This window comes from Rousettus aegyptiacus, unplaced genomic scaffold, assembly GCF_014176215.1.
Source record: "Rousettus aegyptiacus isolate mRouAeg1 unplaced genomic scaffold, mRouAeg1.p scaffold_m13_p_2, whole genome shotgun sequence".
Taxonomy (NCBI): Eukaryota; Metazoa; Chordata; class Mammalia; order Chiroptera; family Pteropodidae; genus Rousettus; species Rousettus aegyptiacus.
The window spans coordinates 171,059,233-171,077,677 of NW_023416295.1; the positions used below are offsets into that span (position 1 = coordinate 171,059,233).

Here is an 18,445-nt window from a genome sequence, read left to right on the forward strand (position 1 = left end):
AGACGATCAAGAGCCAAATAATACAGAGAGAATTATATTAGAAACCTGAGCTAAGGGAGGCTTCATACTGAGCCTCCCGGGAGCTATAGGGAAAAGGGAAACAAGTTGGCACACACAGCTCTTGTCATTAAGCAGAATGAAAGCTGCCAAATTACTGAGGCGTTTTTCTAGAGCTGAATTTGAAAGGTGCGGATCCCATAGATCGTCACACAAGGTGATATTAAACAATAGAAAGCCCATCGACCTCCACAGCCCTTTAGTAGAATGTCCTGACATTCATCCTTCGGCCCTACCCTTGGTATCTTATGTCTGTGCTTTGGAGTTGCGGCTGGGCTGTGGGCATGAGGACAGAGGACTGAGCTGGCCTGCACGTCACTTCCAGTTCTCCTGGATGGTGACAGGACTCTGGTTTCATGGCACTGGCTGGGACAGAGAGATGAGCTCAGTGGAACAGAGACCCCCAAGACCCTGAAGCCGACCCAGTACTCTTCTGGGAGGCCTGGCTCTGAACACTTTCAGGAGCTGGGGGTGGAGTGACATTTGTAAGGACACTGTTTACCACCAATGGCCTCTGCACTGGACCCGGTGGCTGAAGTGCTAAGGTCCAAGACTTCCTGAACCAAAAGTCAAGGTGCAGGACCCAAGAGCCATTCTGATGGACTGACTGAATTCTTGTCCCTTTTTGTTAACCATTCATTTGCATTTTCCCTAAATAATGAGATGTCATAGGAGGTCTTCACCTGGGGACATTCAAGCTGTCCTGCCATGTTGGGTACATACTCCCCAATGCCTTCACCCCGTCCTCGCCCTGCAAGGCCCCGAGGGGACTGACTGCAGGCAGAGGCTGCTGGCTGCTCCCCACTGCCTGGCCCTCATTTTCCCTGCCCTGTCCTTGGGCCTCTCTACTCCCGGTGGAGCAGACCAGACAGATCCAGCAGTATTCTGTCTGCTCTACCCAGAGCAGTGCCCACCCTCCCTGCTGTCTAGAGGGGCCCCAGGCCTGGCTGGACCCCGCGGGGCGTCAGGCCCTGGGGGGCGGTGCTCACAGCCAGCATCCGTTGTGCTCCTGGCTCTGGGCTGAGGGCCGCACAGCTGCCCCTGGTTCTGGGGCAGCGAGGCTCAGGGAGGGAGACCAGCCTATAGTTTCATGGTCAGTTCGGTCAGTTCGTTAGGTAGCCCCCTCCCCGCCAGCCCACTCTCCAGGGGCCCGCCAGCCCCAGCCTGCTTCCCAGCTTCCTCTCCTCTCTCCCCAGCAGCACCCCCAAACCCCTTCTCCCTGGAGGCCTCCAACCCGCTTCTGCCCATGCCAGCAGAGTTCTTCCACCCCGCTGTGTCCACCGGCCAGCAAGGGCAGGAGCAGGGCGCCGGCGCCGGAGCCCTCCCCAAGATCGCCCTGCAGGGCTCCTGGGCATCTCTGCGCTCGCCCAGCGTCACCTGCACCCTGCTCCGGCAGGTATGGCGCCCCCTGGCACCCCTGCGGGGGCCGTCCGAGTGGGGCCTTGGAGTCCCAGGCCGCGGCGGAGGGGCAGGTCTGGCGGGCGGGCAGTCTCGCCCTGCGGGGCTGCCTGAACTGGATTGGCCAGGGCTACCCCCTGGGCACACAGAGGGCCTCGTGGCGGAGTTGGGGCTGGGCCCGGGGCTCTTGCGGGCATTTGTTCATTCCGTAGCCGTCGACCCCAGCCGCGTGCCAGGCTGTGCGTCAGTCTGTGTACCAGGCTCGGAGGCTGCAGCAGCTACGGAATGCAGAATCCCCGCCCCTGCGGCGTACGGTCTGTGTGTAGTGTGTGTGTGGCAGGGGTGTGAGAGGAGAGCTGATAACCCAGAATGAATGCGTAAGAAGCATAGTCGATTCGGTGGTGATACACGCGGGGGAGAAAGTTGCACGGGGTAAGGGCTATGGGGGCGCGTGGGTGCCGACGGCTCAGGTGGAGGGGCTGGGAAGGCCCCGAGGGGGCAGCAGGCAGAGCAGAGGTGGGGGCGGAGGGGAGGGGGGAGGGTGGTAGGAAGTGAGGTCCCAGAGGGCTGCGGTCCCTCGGGCCCAGGGTCTGACTGGGTTCAGTAAGATGACCTCGGCTGCCCCCTGAGGACCAGAGAGCAGGGTGGGGAGCCCAGTTGGAGGCCATCGCGGTGACCATGAGAGCCACCCAGAGGCTCAGCTAGTGGTGGCACGGCAGAGGGGCGCGGCCCAGGGATGCTGGCTACGTCGTGAAGGGAGCTCCCCGGAGGGCGGCGAGGCTGCAGGGGGAGCAGGGCGTGGGGGGGGACGCCAGGGGGCTCCCACACTTCCTTGTCTCCTCTAAGGCCATGGGGAGTGACACGTCGCTGGAGGCCAGCCGCAGCAGCTCAGCGGGGAGCCTGCAGACCACGCTGGAGGACAGCCTGACCCTGAGTGACAGTCCCAGGCGTGCCCTGGGGCTGCCCGCGCCCGCCCCAGGCTCCCGGGCTGGCATGTCGCCCGCTGCCCGCCGCCGCCTCAGCCTGCGGGGCCGGGGCCTGTTCAGCCGTCGTGGGCTGCAGGCCCACCAGCGCAGCCACAGCAGTGGGGGCTCCACCAGCCCGGGCTGCACCCACCACGACTCCATGGACCCCTCGGACGAGGAGGGCACGGGCCGGGGTGGCGCGGGTGGCGGGGGCGCTGGCAGCGAGCACTCGGAGACCCTCAGCAGCCTCTCACTCACCTCCCTCTTCTGCCCGCCGCCTGCACCGCCTGGGCTCCCGCCTGCCAGGAGGTTCAGCAGCACCAGCAGCCTGGCCGCTGGCCCCGGCCGCCCCCGCGCCTCCGCCCGGCCCCGCGGGCTGGCCCGGAGCCCCTCCTGGGCTGCAGACGGCAGCAAGGACCCCCCGGGCCCAGCCGAGCCCCCAGGAGAGCTGCAGCCCGGAGACGCTGCGAGCAAGAGGAAGAGATGAGGGCCGCAGGGGCCAGCGCCACCGGCCGCCCCGTCTCACCTTCTTTACCTCAGGAGCCAGGGGGCAGACAGCAATACTTGGTCCACAGCCCGGGCGCCGCGCGGGGCCCACCTGCGCCAGGTGCAGACAGCGCCGTGGAGCCGGGTCTGGGTGGGCCGAGGCCCAGATGAGGCCCAGCCGTGGCCCAGCTGTGGCCCTTCCCGTGCAGATACGTGTGTATATATATATATGCATATATAGAGAGAGACAGACATATATATTTATTTATTTTTTTTACTGAGAGCTTATGACTTCCAGAAAGTGCTAATGGTGGGGAGTGCGGGCTGCGGCCCAGACGGGGCTTTGCTTGATGCTTAGGGCCCAGGCCAGACGCCGCCCCACCCTCCCGGGGGCCGATGGCCCTGCTGGGGCATTGGCACCTGTGCTCTTTGGCGTCTTCCCTGGACTGGGAGTGGCCTGGAGAGGAGCCTCAGACCTCTGAGGGTCCCATGGCCAGGAGGACAGGCCAGAAAACGAGATGTGATTCAGGGTGCGTTTTTTTTTTTTCTTTTTCTTTTAAAGAAGAAATGCTGCTAAGATCCCGCCCCGTCTACCCCCAAGTATTGGGTTGTCTGTCTTGTTGTTTCTGACTGTTTAGTCGTGTAAACAGTCTTTCGTAGACGCCCAGAGTCCACAAACTCTTAGTCAGTCAGTTAGATGTATTTCTTTAGAAAAATCAGGGGTGATAGTCCTATTTTCTTAAGGCTGGGGTGGGGGTGGAGGGCAGCTCCCACGGGCACTTCCTGGGGTGGGGGTGGGGGGTCTGTTGTGGCCTTGTTCCCCGGAAGCTGAGGGCAGGAGTTGAGGCGGCAGGAGAGAGAGAGGAAAGGGAAGGGGGTCGAGCAGGCTGTGAGGTGCCTGCAAGGTCAGGGGTGCTGGCCGTGTCTGTGCTGGCTGTGGCATCGTACCCTCTAGGCAGGCCTTGAGCCACGGTCCAGGAGGCCGTGGTCCCCGCTGCCCCCTGAGCAGCACTGACCCCCTCTAATGGAGTTCAGGGTAAAAGCAGATCTGATGGGGCTCGGAGCAGGAGTGGGGGACCCGCCTGGACTCTGGGACCAGCTGCCACCGCCCCGGCTCCCTCACACCTGTCACCTGGAGACCAGCGTCCTCCCACCTTCCTGCCCCTGCCCGTCTCATCCCCCTGACTTTCCAAAGCTGCAGATCAGGTTTCACTATAGCTTCCCAAATGGGTTTGCGAAGGGGTACGTTTTTTACTTGAATAGTTACGTATTTATTTCAGTATTTACTAGGAAAAAAACAGTACACCGAACCCATCATTTCACAGACAGGCATACTGCTTAGGTCAAGTTAAAAGTGAGTGGCCAAGTCAGTTTGGAGAGGAGGATCGGGGACGTGGTGGCAGAGTCGTGGGAAACGCCTCAGGTTCGGGACACACTGCACTTCAGCAATAACCAGGCCCATCGCCTTCGAGCTCTCAGATGGTTCAACTGGGCCCCGCCGAGGGGGCCTCGGCCTTGTTCCCAAACACTGACCTTAACAAACTTGGCTTCAGGCCGGGCTGGCACGTGGTGGTCAGGGGGCTGCTCAGATAGTCTCTGGGTGTCTTCCAGGCCAGCACAGGGACCTTGGGGCCTGAGTGGGGGAAGGAGGTAGTGAGTGACTTAAGCTCAGTGGCCTGCAAAGCCCTTCTTTCCTCTAAGAGCTGGTGGTCAGCCTCACTTAACGTGTCAGGAAACTGAGGCCTGGAGAGGCACAGTGCAGCCAGCCCAAGGTCACTCATGGCCCTGGCAGCAAAGAGGCTGGGGCACCGCCAGGGGCCAGCACCTGAGCACCTGGAATGTGGGACAGCGGCTGCGTTCAAAGCGGGTGGGTTCGGAAGGCGGAGCCCGGCCACGGGCTTCTGTGGTTCCGTGGCATTGGGCCGGCATGGCCGTCAGGGCCCTGGAGCCTCCCTCTCCTCGCCCTGAAATGTAGACGGTGGGTCTCGGTGAGGAAACTGAGGCACTGCCCAAGCGCAGGGCTCCCTCCCAGGATGGCAGCCTCTATCCTGGGTCCTCAGCCGGGCCCTCCCCATCAGGGGTCTTGTCACCTCCTGCCCCACGCGGCCCCGCACCTGGTGGGGGACAGTGGGCACCAGTCCCAAGCTGATGCTCCAGGGGGTTTGGGGCCGGCCTCCCTTGCTGTGCCGATTGTTTCATTTTGGGGCGCTCGTCTGGGGAAAGAGGGCACAGGTAGTCCTGTCCGTCTCTGCCAGCCTTTCCCACCAGCACCTCGGGGGCCGCGCAGTCGCAGTTAGAGGGGAGCAGGCTGCGCGTTAGGGACACGCAAGCCGGAGCCCAGAAGAGGGGCGGTGGGACCAGGGGGGACCACGTGGAGGACCCAACTGTACTTACTAACTTGTTTTGGGTTTAAGGGGCCGGCACCTGACGCTGGTCAGCAGCTTCCGTTTTCTGGGCCCAGGCGCCATCCTGTTTAATTAGCTGTCACCCTGCATGGTGCCTGGAGTGGTGTGCACTGCTGCTCCTCGCACGCACCAGGGAAGTGACTTCCCGGGCGTCACCGGGTTGTAAGTGGCTGGGCGAGGAACACATCTCGGGTGTGTCTGACACGAAGTCATTCCTTTACTCTGAACCTTGGGGCCTCAAACCAAGCTGACCTGTGCGGAGGGCCATCCAGGCCAAGGGGCTGGCCTGAGCTGACTGTGGCTTGGCAGGACAGCGCAGGGTGTGTCGTGGGAGATGGGTCTGGTTCCTGGAGGGACCCAAATGGATGTGACCTTCCTGCTACAGGGGATGCAGGGCAGGGAAGCAGGGATTGGCCGGGCAGGACAAGCGGAAGTGGAGAAGGGTTGGGTGAATGGTCCCTCTGCCCTCCCTCATCCTACAGCCTGTCCATCACAAAAGCACAAACTTACCCTAATCCACATGGGCCTGGCTCTGGGGATAGTGGGGACCCTGGCGCGGGATACCCCAAGCTGTCTGTTAGCAGGGCCCTGCAGAGTGGTGGCTGGAAGGCAACTTGTCTGCACAGATGGATTCAAGACCAGCTGGGGCTGTGACCTACCCCTGCCAACACCTCTTCCTGTCCCCTGCCTGGCCTTCTCCTGCACCTGGCAGGCCCCTAAAAGATGAAGTGTGCACGGTATCAACCCATCTGCCTGTCTTCCCCCCCAGATCCTCCCCCTGGAGCCTTCTGTTTCCGGGGCCACCTCTGGCCCCCTTTGCTGCGCTGTGTAAGGGCTCGAGGTCTTAGGAGCCGCTACTTAGCCCAGATACATATACTGTTTTTGTCTTAGTGTTATAATCAGTGTTCCTGGCTGGCTGGGGCTGGGCCGAGGCCTGGGGAGGAGGCAGAGGCTGCCTCCTCCTGGAAGCCCTCAGTCCGGCCCTGCTGCTGTGACTACTGCACTCCCAGTCGCTGTACAGTTTCCATGGTGTGAATGAGCCTCCCTCCTAGTTGCTGATGGCGCTGGTCCCTGCCGGCCCACGTGGCCTGGGCATAGAGAAACCAAGCGGCAGCCGCCACCAGTGTTGTTTTGAATAAAAAACCCAAAAGCCTATTTCAAAATTTTTGTGTGTGTCTGTCCAAGGAGAACGCCGTCCTTTCCCCTTTGGGGTGGGTGTTGAGCTGGGTTCCCCAGGGATGGGGTGGTTATGTTTCCCTTATCATTCTCAGGCTGGGGACCTGGGGTGTCTGGGACCTAGAGAAATGCCCCACGGAAGGGTCCTCTCAAGGCCGGGCTGTATGGTTGGGGTCTGCTGGGCCGGGGAGGTGGCCGGGCCCGGCTCTCACACTCCGGCTCTGCAGCCAACGTGCTGGACCTGGGCGAGAGGGTTCGCCCAGGAATAGTAACCTACTTACCCTTGGCACCGTTTCCCGAATTCCTATTATGCGTATCATCAGGACTCTCTTGGCTGCAAAGGACAAAAACCCAACTCAAATGAGCTTAAGAATAAAAGAAAGAAAGCCAGGGAGAGAAAAGGGAGGAGGGAGGAAGGGCACAGGGAGGAAACAGCCCAGAGGTTCGTCGCTAAGGAGCCCAGAGGAGGGCCGGCTGCAGGAACCGGTGCACCCAGGGCTCCTGCTACCCCTTAGGGCACAGTCTCTCTCTCCTTCTCGGCTCGCCTGCCTTTTACATTCCCCCTCCCCTTAGTGGGCACCAGCACCCCAGGCTTCAGGCCTGCCCCCCACCCCCTGACCCCGGGGACCCAGAGCTGCTATGCCGACAGCCTGGCAAATCCGTGGACTCTGCCATGCTCCGACTGGCCAGGCCTGACCTCTGGGGTCCAGGGATGAGGGCGGCCCACCTGCACTGTGGCCCCAGAGCAGAACAGGGAGAAAGCGCCAAGGGGAACGCTGTGAGCTTGCTCGGAGGAGGGAATGAGGATGGGCGCACAGCAAAACCGGGGTTCTCGCCTCAGGCCCAGCTTCCTGTGGCCTCGTCCCTGGGAAGGGCGGCTCTCCTCCTGCCCTCCAGGATGAGGCAAGAGGCCCAGCGGGTCCAGGGAGACTGCAACCTGGACTTTGATAGGCTGCTGGTGGCCAGAGGTCCCGCCCACATCCTGCCAGCCTCGTTTGGGCCTCTAGTCCCCTTTGTGTGTCCTTTCTTCTCTCCTCAGGGGCACGGCACAAGGACATCGGGCGTGACCTCCAGCGCCACATCGCCCCTCCCCCCGGGGCCCTGCCCACCCTGGAGAAGGGGTGAACTGAGGACACCCTGTAGGAGGGCCTGACCCTCCGGCCCAGAGTCACCCTGTCTCCTCAATACCCTTTGTCTTCTTGCTCCTGCGTCCCCTGCTTTTGCCTCGTGACCCCTTTCTCGTGGCCGCTGTGGCTCTTAGAGATAATAGAGAATCTCTGCAGCCATCTAGTCCCTTGGCCTGGCATGGACGTGACGCTCCGAGCTGACTGCAGGACTGCTCAGAGCGCCTGATTTTCCCTGCTCTGTGTGTCTCACTGGGGACCCCTTAAAGGCCTTGCCGCCTGGGTGTCTGCCTCGCTAGACAGAGTGGGGTGCCGGGAGAGAGGCCACACCCATGTGCGTGTGCATGCAGTGTGTGCACGTGTGTGCAGACACCACCACCTGTTACAGTGCCCCGGACTATGAGGGCGGGACTGTCCCCTGCTCCAGGGCTGCCTGCCTCCATCCAGAGAGGGATCCGACCCCTTTGTCAGCTGAGAAAGCTGAGGCAGGGTGGGTCTTCTACAGGACAGGCTTGGGCCTGAGACTGAGCGTGGTCCAGGGCCAGCCTGCTCCCCGTCCTGAGCCTTGTTCCTCTCACAGGAGGCCCGATCTAGCTGCACAGCCAGCCCTGGCTCCCTGGGGAGACCTCTAACTCCAGCCCCTCGAGACAGGCCTGCTGGACTCCATCTGACACCTCAGCCTCCACATGTCTAAAACCCTGAGATGGCCTTTGCCCAGCACCCTGTCCCTCCCGCGCCCCGAAACCTGGGCCTTGCCCTCGGCTCCTCCCTCTGCCTCCTCCAACGCCATCGCTGAGCCTCTACTTCCGTCATTCTTTCCTCGCCCCCTGGCCCCCCGACCGCGCTCTGCTGCCCGCCCAGGCCTCATCTCCCTGGAGGGCCCTGCACTGTCAGACCTCCCAGTATCAGTGCCGACCCATCCAGTCCTCAGCCTCCGGCAATCAGTGCCGTGTCCAGACCCATCGGACCCCTTATCTTCCCAGGGCTCTGGGCCCCCTTGGAGATGAAGTTCTGACCCCTCGGCTGGCCCCCGCCCTCCCCCGCCCTCCCGCCCTCACGGCTCCCTTGCCTGCGGCCCTCCTCCCGGCCTGCGCTTTGCGGCCTCTGTCTCCACTCTGTCGCTGACGCCTTGTTCTTGCAGAAGACTCGGGCCAGGCCCCTCCCCGCTCCCTTGCCCAGGCCTCGTCAGCCTCTCCCCATCAGGGCCCCGTGCCTCTATCTCCAGCCCAGTCCCTGCTCTGCCTGTGACTTCGTCCTGCTGCCTGCCCGAGGGGGGGCCCAGGTCTGGGGCGGGAGAGGCAACTGTGCAGGCTGAGAAGCCAGAGGCCTCGGACGCACCCTCGACCGGTAATCGTGACAATGATGGCGTGACGGACAGCAGCTACTGAGTCCCGAGCCGCCTGGGTGCTGGGACCACAGAGAAGATTCTGGAATGTCCCTGTCCTGAGCTCCTTCCACACCAGTGGGGAGACAGATCAGCGTGCACAAATCCTACTCATTGTGCTCAGGCCCAGCTGCAGGCGTGGCCAGTGGTGGAGGGGACGCAGGACTCGGGATGGCAGCCCCTCGACTGTGTCCCAGCTCAGTCTAAACACCTCCTTGGCCCCAGTGTTCTATAGAACTGGGCCCCTCTAGCCTCACCTGTTCCCTTTTTCCATTTCCCCTGGCTAACTCGCACTGATCCCGTCAGGTCTCAGCTCAAGTATCACTTCCTCCAGGAAGCCTTCCCAGCTGCTCTATGGCTTTGTCTGCTTGTCGACTGAGTCCCAGCCCCAGGGCAGGGACCATGGTCCGTCCTCCCAGCCTGAAGCCTGGTACCGGGCTGAGCCTCAGCAAATGTCAGCTACGTGCCTGTACTGTGGAAGCCAAAGGCACGTCCAGGACCAGCTAAGCCCTTCCCTCAATTCTCTATCAGAAGAAACCGATGCCCAAGGAGGAGGCGTTGTGTGCTCCGGGTCGCACAGGGAGGTGGTGCGGGGGTGGCCGGCACCCACACTGCCCCCTCCATGGCTGGGGGGCATGTGCTCAGCTCTCAGCCCCTCCGCCAGGCCCCTGGGGAGCGGGGCCCTGCTCTCTGCTTTCCTCTCTCTTACCCATTAATAATGGGATTAAAAGCAAGTCGCTGCCGAGAGAGAAATTGACTTCAAAAAAAACCAACAACAACCAGGAACATTTTAAGAAAATGAAAACTTTAGCCATCAGCACTTTTTACTTAGACCTGAATTCATGAATTTTAACCAAATAAACACTAGCATGTTAGGTATTAATATATGTACGATTATGCAAAACCACTATTGTGGCTTTAATGAAAATTAGATTCCGACTCCTCCAGGAGAGAGGCGTCCTCCTGTTTCCAGTGCTGTGACCTCAGATTGCCGTTGCCATGGTAACGGGCTACCGTGGGAATCTGTGGGGAGGGGAGGCTGGGCAAGCCAGGCTGGGCTCTGCCCTGCCCCTGAGCCTCACTGGAGAGAGGACAAGTCACCGGCGGGAGGAGGTGGGATGGGCAGGACCAGCAAGTGCACAGCGCCCTCAGGTCACCCACATTCTCTCGCCCCCCCTTTTCAACTGCCCGTCCGGGGCATCATCCTCCCTTTTTCATCGCTCAGTAAATGTTTGTTGAACACGTACTATGTGCTAGGCCTATGCTCGGTGCTGAGGATACAGCAGCAACAAGTCCCTGAGCTCCTGGGCCTGTATCTCAGAGCGAGAGAGAGATGATAAATAACGCACAGACGCATGAGTGCCAGACGTATCCGAGCCCGTGAGTGCCAGAAGGCAGTGGAGCAGGTCATGTGACGGAGCGGCTTGCAGGGGAGCAGAGGGAGGAGGCCTCTCCACCTGGGTGGACAAAGAAGGCTTCGCTCTGCGTGCGTGTGTGTGTGTGTGTGTGTGTGCGCGCGTGCATGTGTGTGTGTGGAGGGGGGGTCGTTTGAGCCAGGGCCTGGAGGACGAAAGGAAGACAGCCATACAATGGCACTGGCGTCTCTTCAGAGCAGAGTCCAGATAAAGTAGGACACCCGGTTAAATTCGAATTTCAGATACACCAGAAATTATTTTTTTTTCGCGTAAGTATGTCTCATGCAATATTTGGGACACACTCACACTAAAAATTTATCCGTGGTTTACCTGAAAGTCACATTTTTATTTGCTAAATCTGGCGGGCCTATCTAGGGGAGGTGCCTTGCCTGGGCCGCCAGCAGCAGAGGTGGCCCACACTCCGCCCATTCGCGTGGCCACCGCTCCCTGTCCTCTGGGGAGGCTGCTCACAGTCTCCCTGCTGCAGTCTGTTCTCACCCCAGGCTGGGGCAGGAAGGGGTCAACGTGCAATACCATCTAATTCTGCCTCTGCCTACCTAACCCGGTTCCGAGGCTCCCTGGGGGTCCGAGGAGCTGCCCGGAGGTCTGCAAGGCCCTGGGTGCTCCGGGCCCCACGGACTGACCAGCCTGACTTCCCGGCCGGCCTCCTTTCCCTCCTGCCTCTTCTTTGCTTGGCTCGGGGTCCCTCAGCCTTCAAGCCTCAGCTTGGGCACCGAGCCACGAGGAACCTTCCTGCATCTCCAGGTTTCCCCCACCCTGGGTGAGGACAGTGCCCAGTGCAGAGGTTTTGTGCCTCTCTGAGCTCATGGGCGAGATGCCTTCTTCCTCCACACCCGCTGCACTGACTTGTCCGTCCATCCATCGTGAGGTGCGTTTGCAGGGCCCGCTGGCTGTGCCCTCTCCCCAGGGGGTGGATCTGACCTCCCCTTGCACAGCTGCCTGGGGCCCCGGGCCAGCTTTTGCCGCCCTCGGTAGGTGCAGAATGAGGCTGGCGACTTCCGGGGGGTCTCCTTATCCTGAGGGCCCGATGTAAGCGCCTCTAGGATGACGCTTTGTGCTCCCCTGGGAGATGACAGGCAGGGGAGGGAGGTCCATACACTCCATTTCAGCCCATTACCTGCAGCCCGTCTGCTTCTTGTCTTTGTCCCGCAGGCTTCTCTGCTGCTCGCTCGCTCACTCCCCAAGCCAGAGAATCCAGTTAAATCACATCCTGGTTCACATCCAGAAACTGTGAAATCGTAAGTGTTATTGTTCTAAGCTGCTAACTTTTGGAGTAATTTGTTACACGGCATAGATAACTGATACAAGTACAAACGGTACTGTTATGAAATCATGTCTCATATTATGTGAAATTGTACACCAGGCAAGATTAGTCCCCATGGCGGGGAAAATATATCAAGACAGTGCTTGCCTCCTGAGAGCAGAGGCAGGGCCGAGTGAAGGAGGCATGAGGGGACATTCCAGGAGGGGGGCCGTGTCCTTTATGCTGATAGGGGGTTATGTTACGTGGGCACATGCACTTGTCAAAATTCAGCGAATGATTTCAAGATTTGTGCATTTCATTACAGGTAAATTTTATGTCCAAAACAGTAACCACTGATGTGTTTACGGGGAATTAGATTGATGTTAGTTCACTTTGAAATGCATCAAATAATAAAATGGGTAGTTGGATGGATATTGATAAAGCAAGTATTATAAAACGTAAGTGGTAGAATCCTACCATTTATAGTATACGGACATTCACTAAAAATTCTTTCAACTGTGCTATGTGTTTGAAATGTTCCTAATGAAATGTTGGGAAAAAGAAAACCCCTAACTGAGTGCTTAATGGGAGAACATTAGAACAATAGCATTGTGGTCTGAGAGTCACTGCAATCAAGGGTTATTATGTGCTGGACGTCAGGTGCGGCTCTTTCGCAGGTGTTATCTCGTTCCAGCCTTATGGCCAGCGCATGAGGAAGCAACGACGGTTCCCAATTTACAGGTGGGGAAACTGAGGCATGAGGGAGTCACTCCATCAAGGTCACGTGGTGAGGAAGTGGCAGAGCTGGGCTTTCCCCAGGGTTGAGCTGTGTTGGGGGCGTCGTCGTCTCCCTCTGTGCCTCCGTTTCCCGCTCGGAAGTGGAGGTGCAGCAAGCCAGGTGGGTGAGACTGGGTAACGGGGCTCCATTTCCTGAGGGCCGCATCTGCAGCCTCTGCGTTGGAGCAAGGAGGAGCTTGTGGATCCTGAGGTGCATGAGCTTCACCTCAGGGGCCCCACTTCCTCCACAGAGCAGGTGCGCAGCAGGGAGGCCCCGGCTGCTCTCGGCCTGTCCCCCCCTTAGAGGCTGGCCTCCTCCCTTCCAGGTCTGCTGCTCGGTTGCCCAGCTGGAGGCTTCTGGGGACCTCGCTCCCACTCAGGCCCCATACGGATAGTGACTCGGTGTAGAGGTGACTATGCCTCATGGCCCCCCAGGCTCAGAGCCTCGCCCCAGTTCCTTCCCTTCATAAGGAAGGAGGCTGCTCGGTCCTGGGCTCCATCTGAACTGCTGCTTCTGACGGTATCAAAGAGGCACGGTAAAGGCCTTCCCCAAGCACCCCATCCCCATAAATATGCAACCGAAGCCCATGTTTTGGCCACGTAAGAGAAGGAAGAAAGCAGGGTGGAGATCATCATCCAGACTCTCAGGCCCCCAGGCCTTTGTCCCACGCTGTCCCCCACCTGAGCCACCTTCTCTGGCCAGCACCCTCCTCACACCCCTCACGCCCCAGGGATAATGTTAGTTGTTACATGTCTCATGTCCCCACAGGCTTCTCCACGTAGGGACAGAGGAAGAGACAGGTGTCGGAATGGTGGGGGGCTGGGCGTGGAGGGCCCAGATGCTGGCCGAGCACTTACAATGAACGTCACCCCCACGGCACCCTGGTGAAGCGGAAGTTATTAGTCCCGCTTCTGCGCACAAGGAAATGTGACCTGCCCGGAGGCCACCGGCCGGCACTGGCAGCCCTCGGACTCCAGCCCCGATCGGCCAGCTGCAGGGTCTGTGTTCTTTCCAGCTGGCTCTGCAGGTCTTAAGGAGAATATAAGTGAAAATAAACTATTCGCCCCAGATGTCTGTGGGCTTGTGAGTATTCTTAACAGCTAATTAATAGACTAACCAGCATTTACAGCTCTCTCATTGCTCTTTAATCCTAGAAACCCGGAGGCTCTGCTTTAAAATGGGATAACCAGAGGAGGAAGGTGCAGAGAATTTTTCTCTGGAGTTCAGTCCAGTGACCAAAATCGGTCCCCATCAAGGTCAGAGGGCTGGTCCAGGCTGCAGGAACCGTGGGAGTTTGACAGGGACGCCGCCGGCTGATGGTGACACTCGGTGCTCCGTGCCCAGGGCGCCTCCGTCTGCAGCGATGGACGGAGCCGGCTCCGTGACCCCCAGCCCCAGCTCGAACGTCCTCTTCCCTCTGGGATTTCTGTCCTGCAGAGCGTGCGGCAGGACGGGAATGGGTAGGAGATGCTGGGTTTTTAAGTGGCGCTGTGTTTCCCAGGGACCGGCCCCCCTGGGCGGCCGTGCGGTCAACGCTGAGCAGACACAACCCAATAACTGCCCGCCGGCCGCCCGAGGCTGGGGGGCGGGTATGGTGTGCAGACTCCTCTGCGCCTGCCTCGGCTGCTTTCTGGGGAGACGCTGGGCCAGGTGGCCCCTGCCTCCACCACCTCCTGTTCCGGCAGCTCCCCCGGCGTGGGGTCTGCTCGACATTTCAGTTTGGGCGGGTGGGAATCAGGCCCAGGATGGGTGTGGAGGGTTGGGGGTGGGCATGACATTCCAGAACAAAGCGCAAACTTCTCAGCCAGCTCTTCTCAGACTGGGCCAAACCTTTCTCCTCAGCCTCATGGCTGCCTCGCCCCCTACCATGGCCCAGTGGCCCTGACCACTCCCTGGTCCCACTATGGACTGTCACACGTCCTTGCTTTTGCCTGTGCTGCCTTCCCTGCCTGGACAGCCCCCCCCCCATCACCTCCTTTCTGTCCACAAGTGAACCTGAGTGGCATCGGCCACACCCTCCTCTGGGCCCCCTGGCTTTCCCTCTGTCCCTTTCCTCTGGGGCCATCAGAGCTGGTGTGGCATGTGGGTCTGAATTCCCGAGAGACTGACCGTGACCTGAAAGACAGGGACTGCCCCTCGGTGTTTGGTACACAAGGCCAGGAAGCCGGGGAGAGGAAGAGGAGGTGGGGGAAGGAGAGGGGATGGGAGAGGGGCTTATTTTACGAAATCGGCTCAGGTGATTGGGGCTGCAAACTCAGGCAGCATTTCGTTTCTGTGTTACAGTCTCGAGGCAGAATTCCTCACTCTCTGGAAAGTCTCCGTTTTGCTCGTAAGGCCTTCAGCTGATGCGATGAGGCCCACGCGCAGCGTCAAGGTCATCTCCTTTACTCAAGGTCAACGGACGGGGGATGTTATTTGCATCTGCAAGGTACCGTCACAGCAACCTCCAGCAACTGGGCACCCAATCCAGCCAGTCTGACATATACAATTATATTAAAATTACATAAAATCATATTAAGTTTATAGCGTTATAACTGGGCCTAAATCCTGGCTCCCACCCTTGCCGGTAGCGGCCTGTTGACCACACTCATATTCACATTGGCTGGGGGTGGGGGGTATGGACGCCTCCCTCCCTGGGCAGCTGGGAGGAGCAGGGGAGCAGTGCACGGCCGTTCCCAGAGGAGGGTCCTTTCTTGTCCCTGCCGGCTGTGACCTATCAAGGGTGGGAGTTCAGATGCCTGTCCTCTGGCCTGTAGACTCTGTGCTGGGAATGTCACCGGTTGCCCGATGGCAGCCCTCAGTTCCTGGGATGAGACTCTGCAGTGATTGTGGCCTCCTGAGGACACGTTTGCCCAGCGGGCAGCCCAAGGACTCTAGGAACTGCTGAGCAAGGTGCCATCTGTGGAGATGAGATTTTGCAGCGCAGGGCAGGCCGCAAAGTCCTGCAGCATTAAGCCAGGACCCCTCCCACCGCCCCCAGAGCCCTACCGTTTCGGGCCTGGGGCAAGGGCTGCCTGGTTCTCTGTCTCCAGGGCGCTGGGCCACGAGGTCCTGCGCCTGATGGAGCCCAGCCAGGACCTGGAACCCCAGCCCGAATGAGCCATTGCCAGAGACACCACGGCCCCTGTCCCCAGTCCCACCGAAGGCATCATCTCCTTATCCCGGGGTCACCTGTGTCTGTTTGCATCCCAGATACCCAGGGGCTCCTCAAGAGCGGGGTCATGTCTGAGTGGTCTGGGGACTCAGTGGTCAGTGCAGGGCCTGGTCCAGAGTCAGGGCAGGGAAGGGAAGGGGGACCTTTCTCAGACCATCGTCCTATTCGCAATGCCGGCTGGCCCCTCGGGCTCCAGAGCTGGCAGTCCTGCCTCCTGAGAGCCAGATCAAACGCTTGACGTCCCTAAGCCCTGAAAAGATTATGTGTGTAATACTCAACCGTGGAACGCCTGTACGTGGGACTTTAATTCTGGCAACGTGGAGGGCCGCTCTACCAGTTAAGGGGCGCCAGCTGCTGTAGCAGGTGAACCCCGAAGTCCCAGCTGCTTCTTTGCTGCTCATGTAAGGTCCGGACTGGAAGGCAGTTCTCCTTCAAGCAGTGGTGGGGGATGCGGTTCCCCCATCTTGTTTTTCCTCTGTCTTCGTCCTGCGGGTTGTGTGGGAGGTTTTCATGGGCTGACCTGGAAACGCTCCCGCTGGACGGAATGCAGTCACGTGACCACACTGAGCTGCAGGGGAGCTGGGATGCGATCTAGCTGTGAGCCCCAAAGGAAGAAGAAATGGCTTGCTGAATAGCGAGATCCGTTCCGCTATAGTCAGATCTTCTGGGGGTGGGGGCGGGGGCGGGGGATGGAGGGGACATTCTGCTGTGACAAAACACCTAAAAACGCAGGATCAGTTACCACAAACTTCTTAAGTCAACGCACAGCTACGTCTGCAAGGAACGAAGGGCAATTCCTGAGAGCCAGAAATGATAACAGAAACAGGAAGCAGATGCTGACCTCCAGATGCCGTGAAGCATTCGCCCATCACGGCAGCCTGGGAGCTTGTGGTTTAACTGTGATGTGGGGAACCGAAGACATTATTTTATCTTGAGCTCATTAAAAAATTGAGAGTAGGAACTGAGACCTTTGTCTCGAGCTAGGACCTTTAAAGTGGTACCCTGAGTGTAAGGGTGGCCTATAACAACCAACCTTCTAGCAAAGACTGATAACAAGGCACTCATTTGTCTTGGCCTCTGCAATAAACGAGGGTGAAAAGAGTCCTTCATGAGAGGGTGTCGGCTTAGGTTGACCTTCACTTGGGCTTGAGTTCCAATTTTGTAAGCTGAGTGGTCCAGGAAACCCCAAGCCAAGACATTAGCGTAACGTGGGATAGGGTTCGTAGACCAGGGCACACAGCTGGAGCCCTTGTCTGCGTCCTCCCAGATTCCCACAGAAGACTGTCAGGCTTGCAGCCTCGAATGGCAAAATAGAGCAGGAAACAATCCACGATGAGTCAGAGTCAGCAGAAACCACCCATGCAAAACTAAATCAAAAGATTTCAGATGTTCGAGTGATCAGAACCAGAATGAAAATAAGTACGTTTAAAATGTTTGAAGAAAGAAGGAGCAAGAATTCGGGTGAAGGGAAAAAAAAGACTATAAAAACGATCGGTGAACTTTGAGAATGAGAGATGGGATGACTGAAACATGAAACTCAGTGCCGGATGGGCTGAACGACAACCGATCCCAGCTCAGGACCAAATCAGTGAACTAGAAGACGCGGCCGAAACGATGAGCAGAGTGCACAGTGCAGGGCCGCGGAATAGACACAGAAAATGCCAGCGGAGGCTGAGTAACGGGGTCGGGGTCAGAAGGAGAGAACGCACATCCACCTGGAGTTCCAGAGGGAGAACAGAGAACAGGCGAGAATCATTGACTCCAAGAGGTAATGGTGAGGATTTCCAGGCATTGATAGAAGACGCGAATGTCCGTTCAGGGTGCGTGATAAATCCTAAGCAAGGGATTTTTAAAAAACCCAACGCGTGGACCCATGGCAGTGATGCAGAATAGCGAAGAGGAGATTTTTACAAGAAGCCGGAGTGAAGAGACAGAAAGACGCCCGCGGGAATGTCAGGTCAATAGGAGGCAAAGCTCCGAGACGGCATGATAGAGGCCAGGAACCCGGAAAGCGATATCATCAAATATTAAAACGCAGATCAATTAGTTGTCCACCTAGAATCGGTATCGAGTGAAAATACCTTTCAAGAACAAGATGAAGACATCTTCAGAAAAAGCCTGACTCTTCAGCATAAGTCTCAACGCCTCCCGCGAGATCCATTTCTAAAGGGAGGTGATTCCTGAGGAGGGGACGTCCCCAGGGCAAGAGCAGGAGGGCAGAAAGACGGCTCCAAGTGCTGGGAAACCTAAACATACGTTGACCTCACAGAGCAATCCTAATGTCTGATTAGGGGGATAAAACAGATAAACTGTCCAGCAAGATTCTGGTATTTCCCACGAGCACCATGTCGATGCTTTTGGAGAAACAGTAACTGGGAAGCTCTCTGAGACATGTTTTCTGCTTTGCTGGCACCCCAAGTGCACACCGTCAACCCGAAGATGGTTGAGCACCTGGGGAGGAGCCCAGAAACTGCCTTCAGGCCCCAAACTCGTGGCTGAAGGAGAGAATTCCTGGGAGGTCGGTTTCTCCTGTGCCCGTCTTCCTACGCCCCAGCCCGGCGGTTCCCACCGACGTCACCTGGACGGCTTGTTAGACCCAGGTGGCTGAGCCACATCCTCAGTGTCTGATGCAGCCCGAGAGTCTGCATTTCTAACAAGGTCCCAGGTGCTGCTGGTCTCAGAATGCAGGCTGAGGACCGTTGCTTTAGCCTGGTGGTCCGTAGGTCTCTCCAATCCGACATGGGGTTAACATCCCTCCTCCAGGAAGCCTTCCAGCATGCATACCTCATCAAGTTTGAACCGCATTTTTCATCATCTCTGCATTTTCACTGCTGCCTTC

General features: G+C 58.6%; 1 protein-coding gene and 2 long non-coding RNA genes across 6 annotated transcripts in view; 1 reads left to right on the forward strand and 2 right to left on the reverse strand.

Moving 5' to 3' along the window:
- The window catches only part of CACNA1I (calcium voltage-gated channel subunit alpha1 I), a 101,552-nt gene extending 97,897 nt beyond the window's left edge, over positions 1-3,655 (forward strand). For 2 of the 3 annotated variants that reach the window (XM_016126455.2, XM_016126458.2), the window contains 2 exons: positions 1,254-1,453; positions 2,302-3,655. In XM_016126455.2, coding sequence (XP_015981941.2) covers positions 1,254-1,453; positions 2,302-2,907 — 806 coding nt within the window. In that variant the 3' untranslated portion in view covers positions 2,908-3,655. The remainder of the gene's footprint in view (positions 1-1,253; positions 1,454-2,301) is intronic. The other variant, XM_016126454.2, reaches the window with a different exon arrangement.
- Positions 3,656-4,220: 565 nt separating this feature from the next.
- Positions 4,221-7,385, reverse strand: LOC107500819. Of its 2 annotated transcripts, none has more exons than XR_001594597.2 (3): positions 7,215-7,385; positions 6,769-6,821; positions 4,221-4,539 (listed from the first exon to the last, which is right to left on the reverse strand). It is a non-coding gene; the product is annotated as an uncharacterized LOC107500819 (long non-coding RNA). The 2 variants fall into 2 exon arrangements; XR_004955881.1 differs by lacking the exon at positions 4,221-4,539 and adding an exon at positions 5,802-6,027.
- Positions 7,386-14,520: 7,135 nt separating this feature from the next.
- On the reverse strand, positions 14,521-16,179 carry LOC118613709. Its single transcript, XR_004955730.1, has 2 exons — positions 15,886-16,179; positions 14,521-14,927 (listed from the first exon to the last, which is right to left on the reverse strand). It is a non-coding gene; the product is annotated as an uncharacterized LOC118613709 (long non-coding RNA).
- Positions 16,180-18,445: the final 2,266 nt, after the last annotated feature.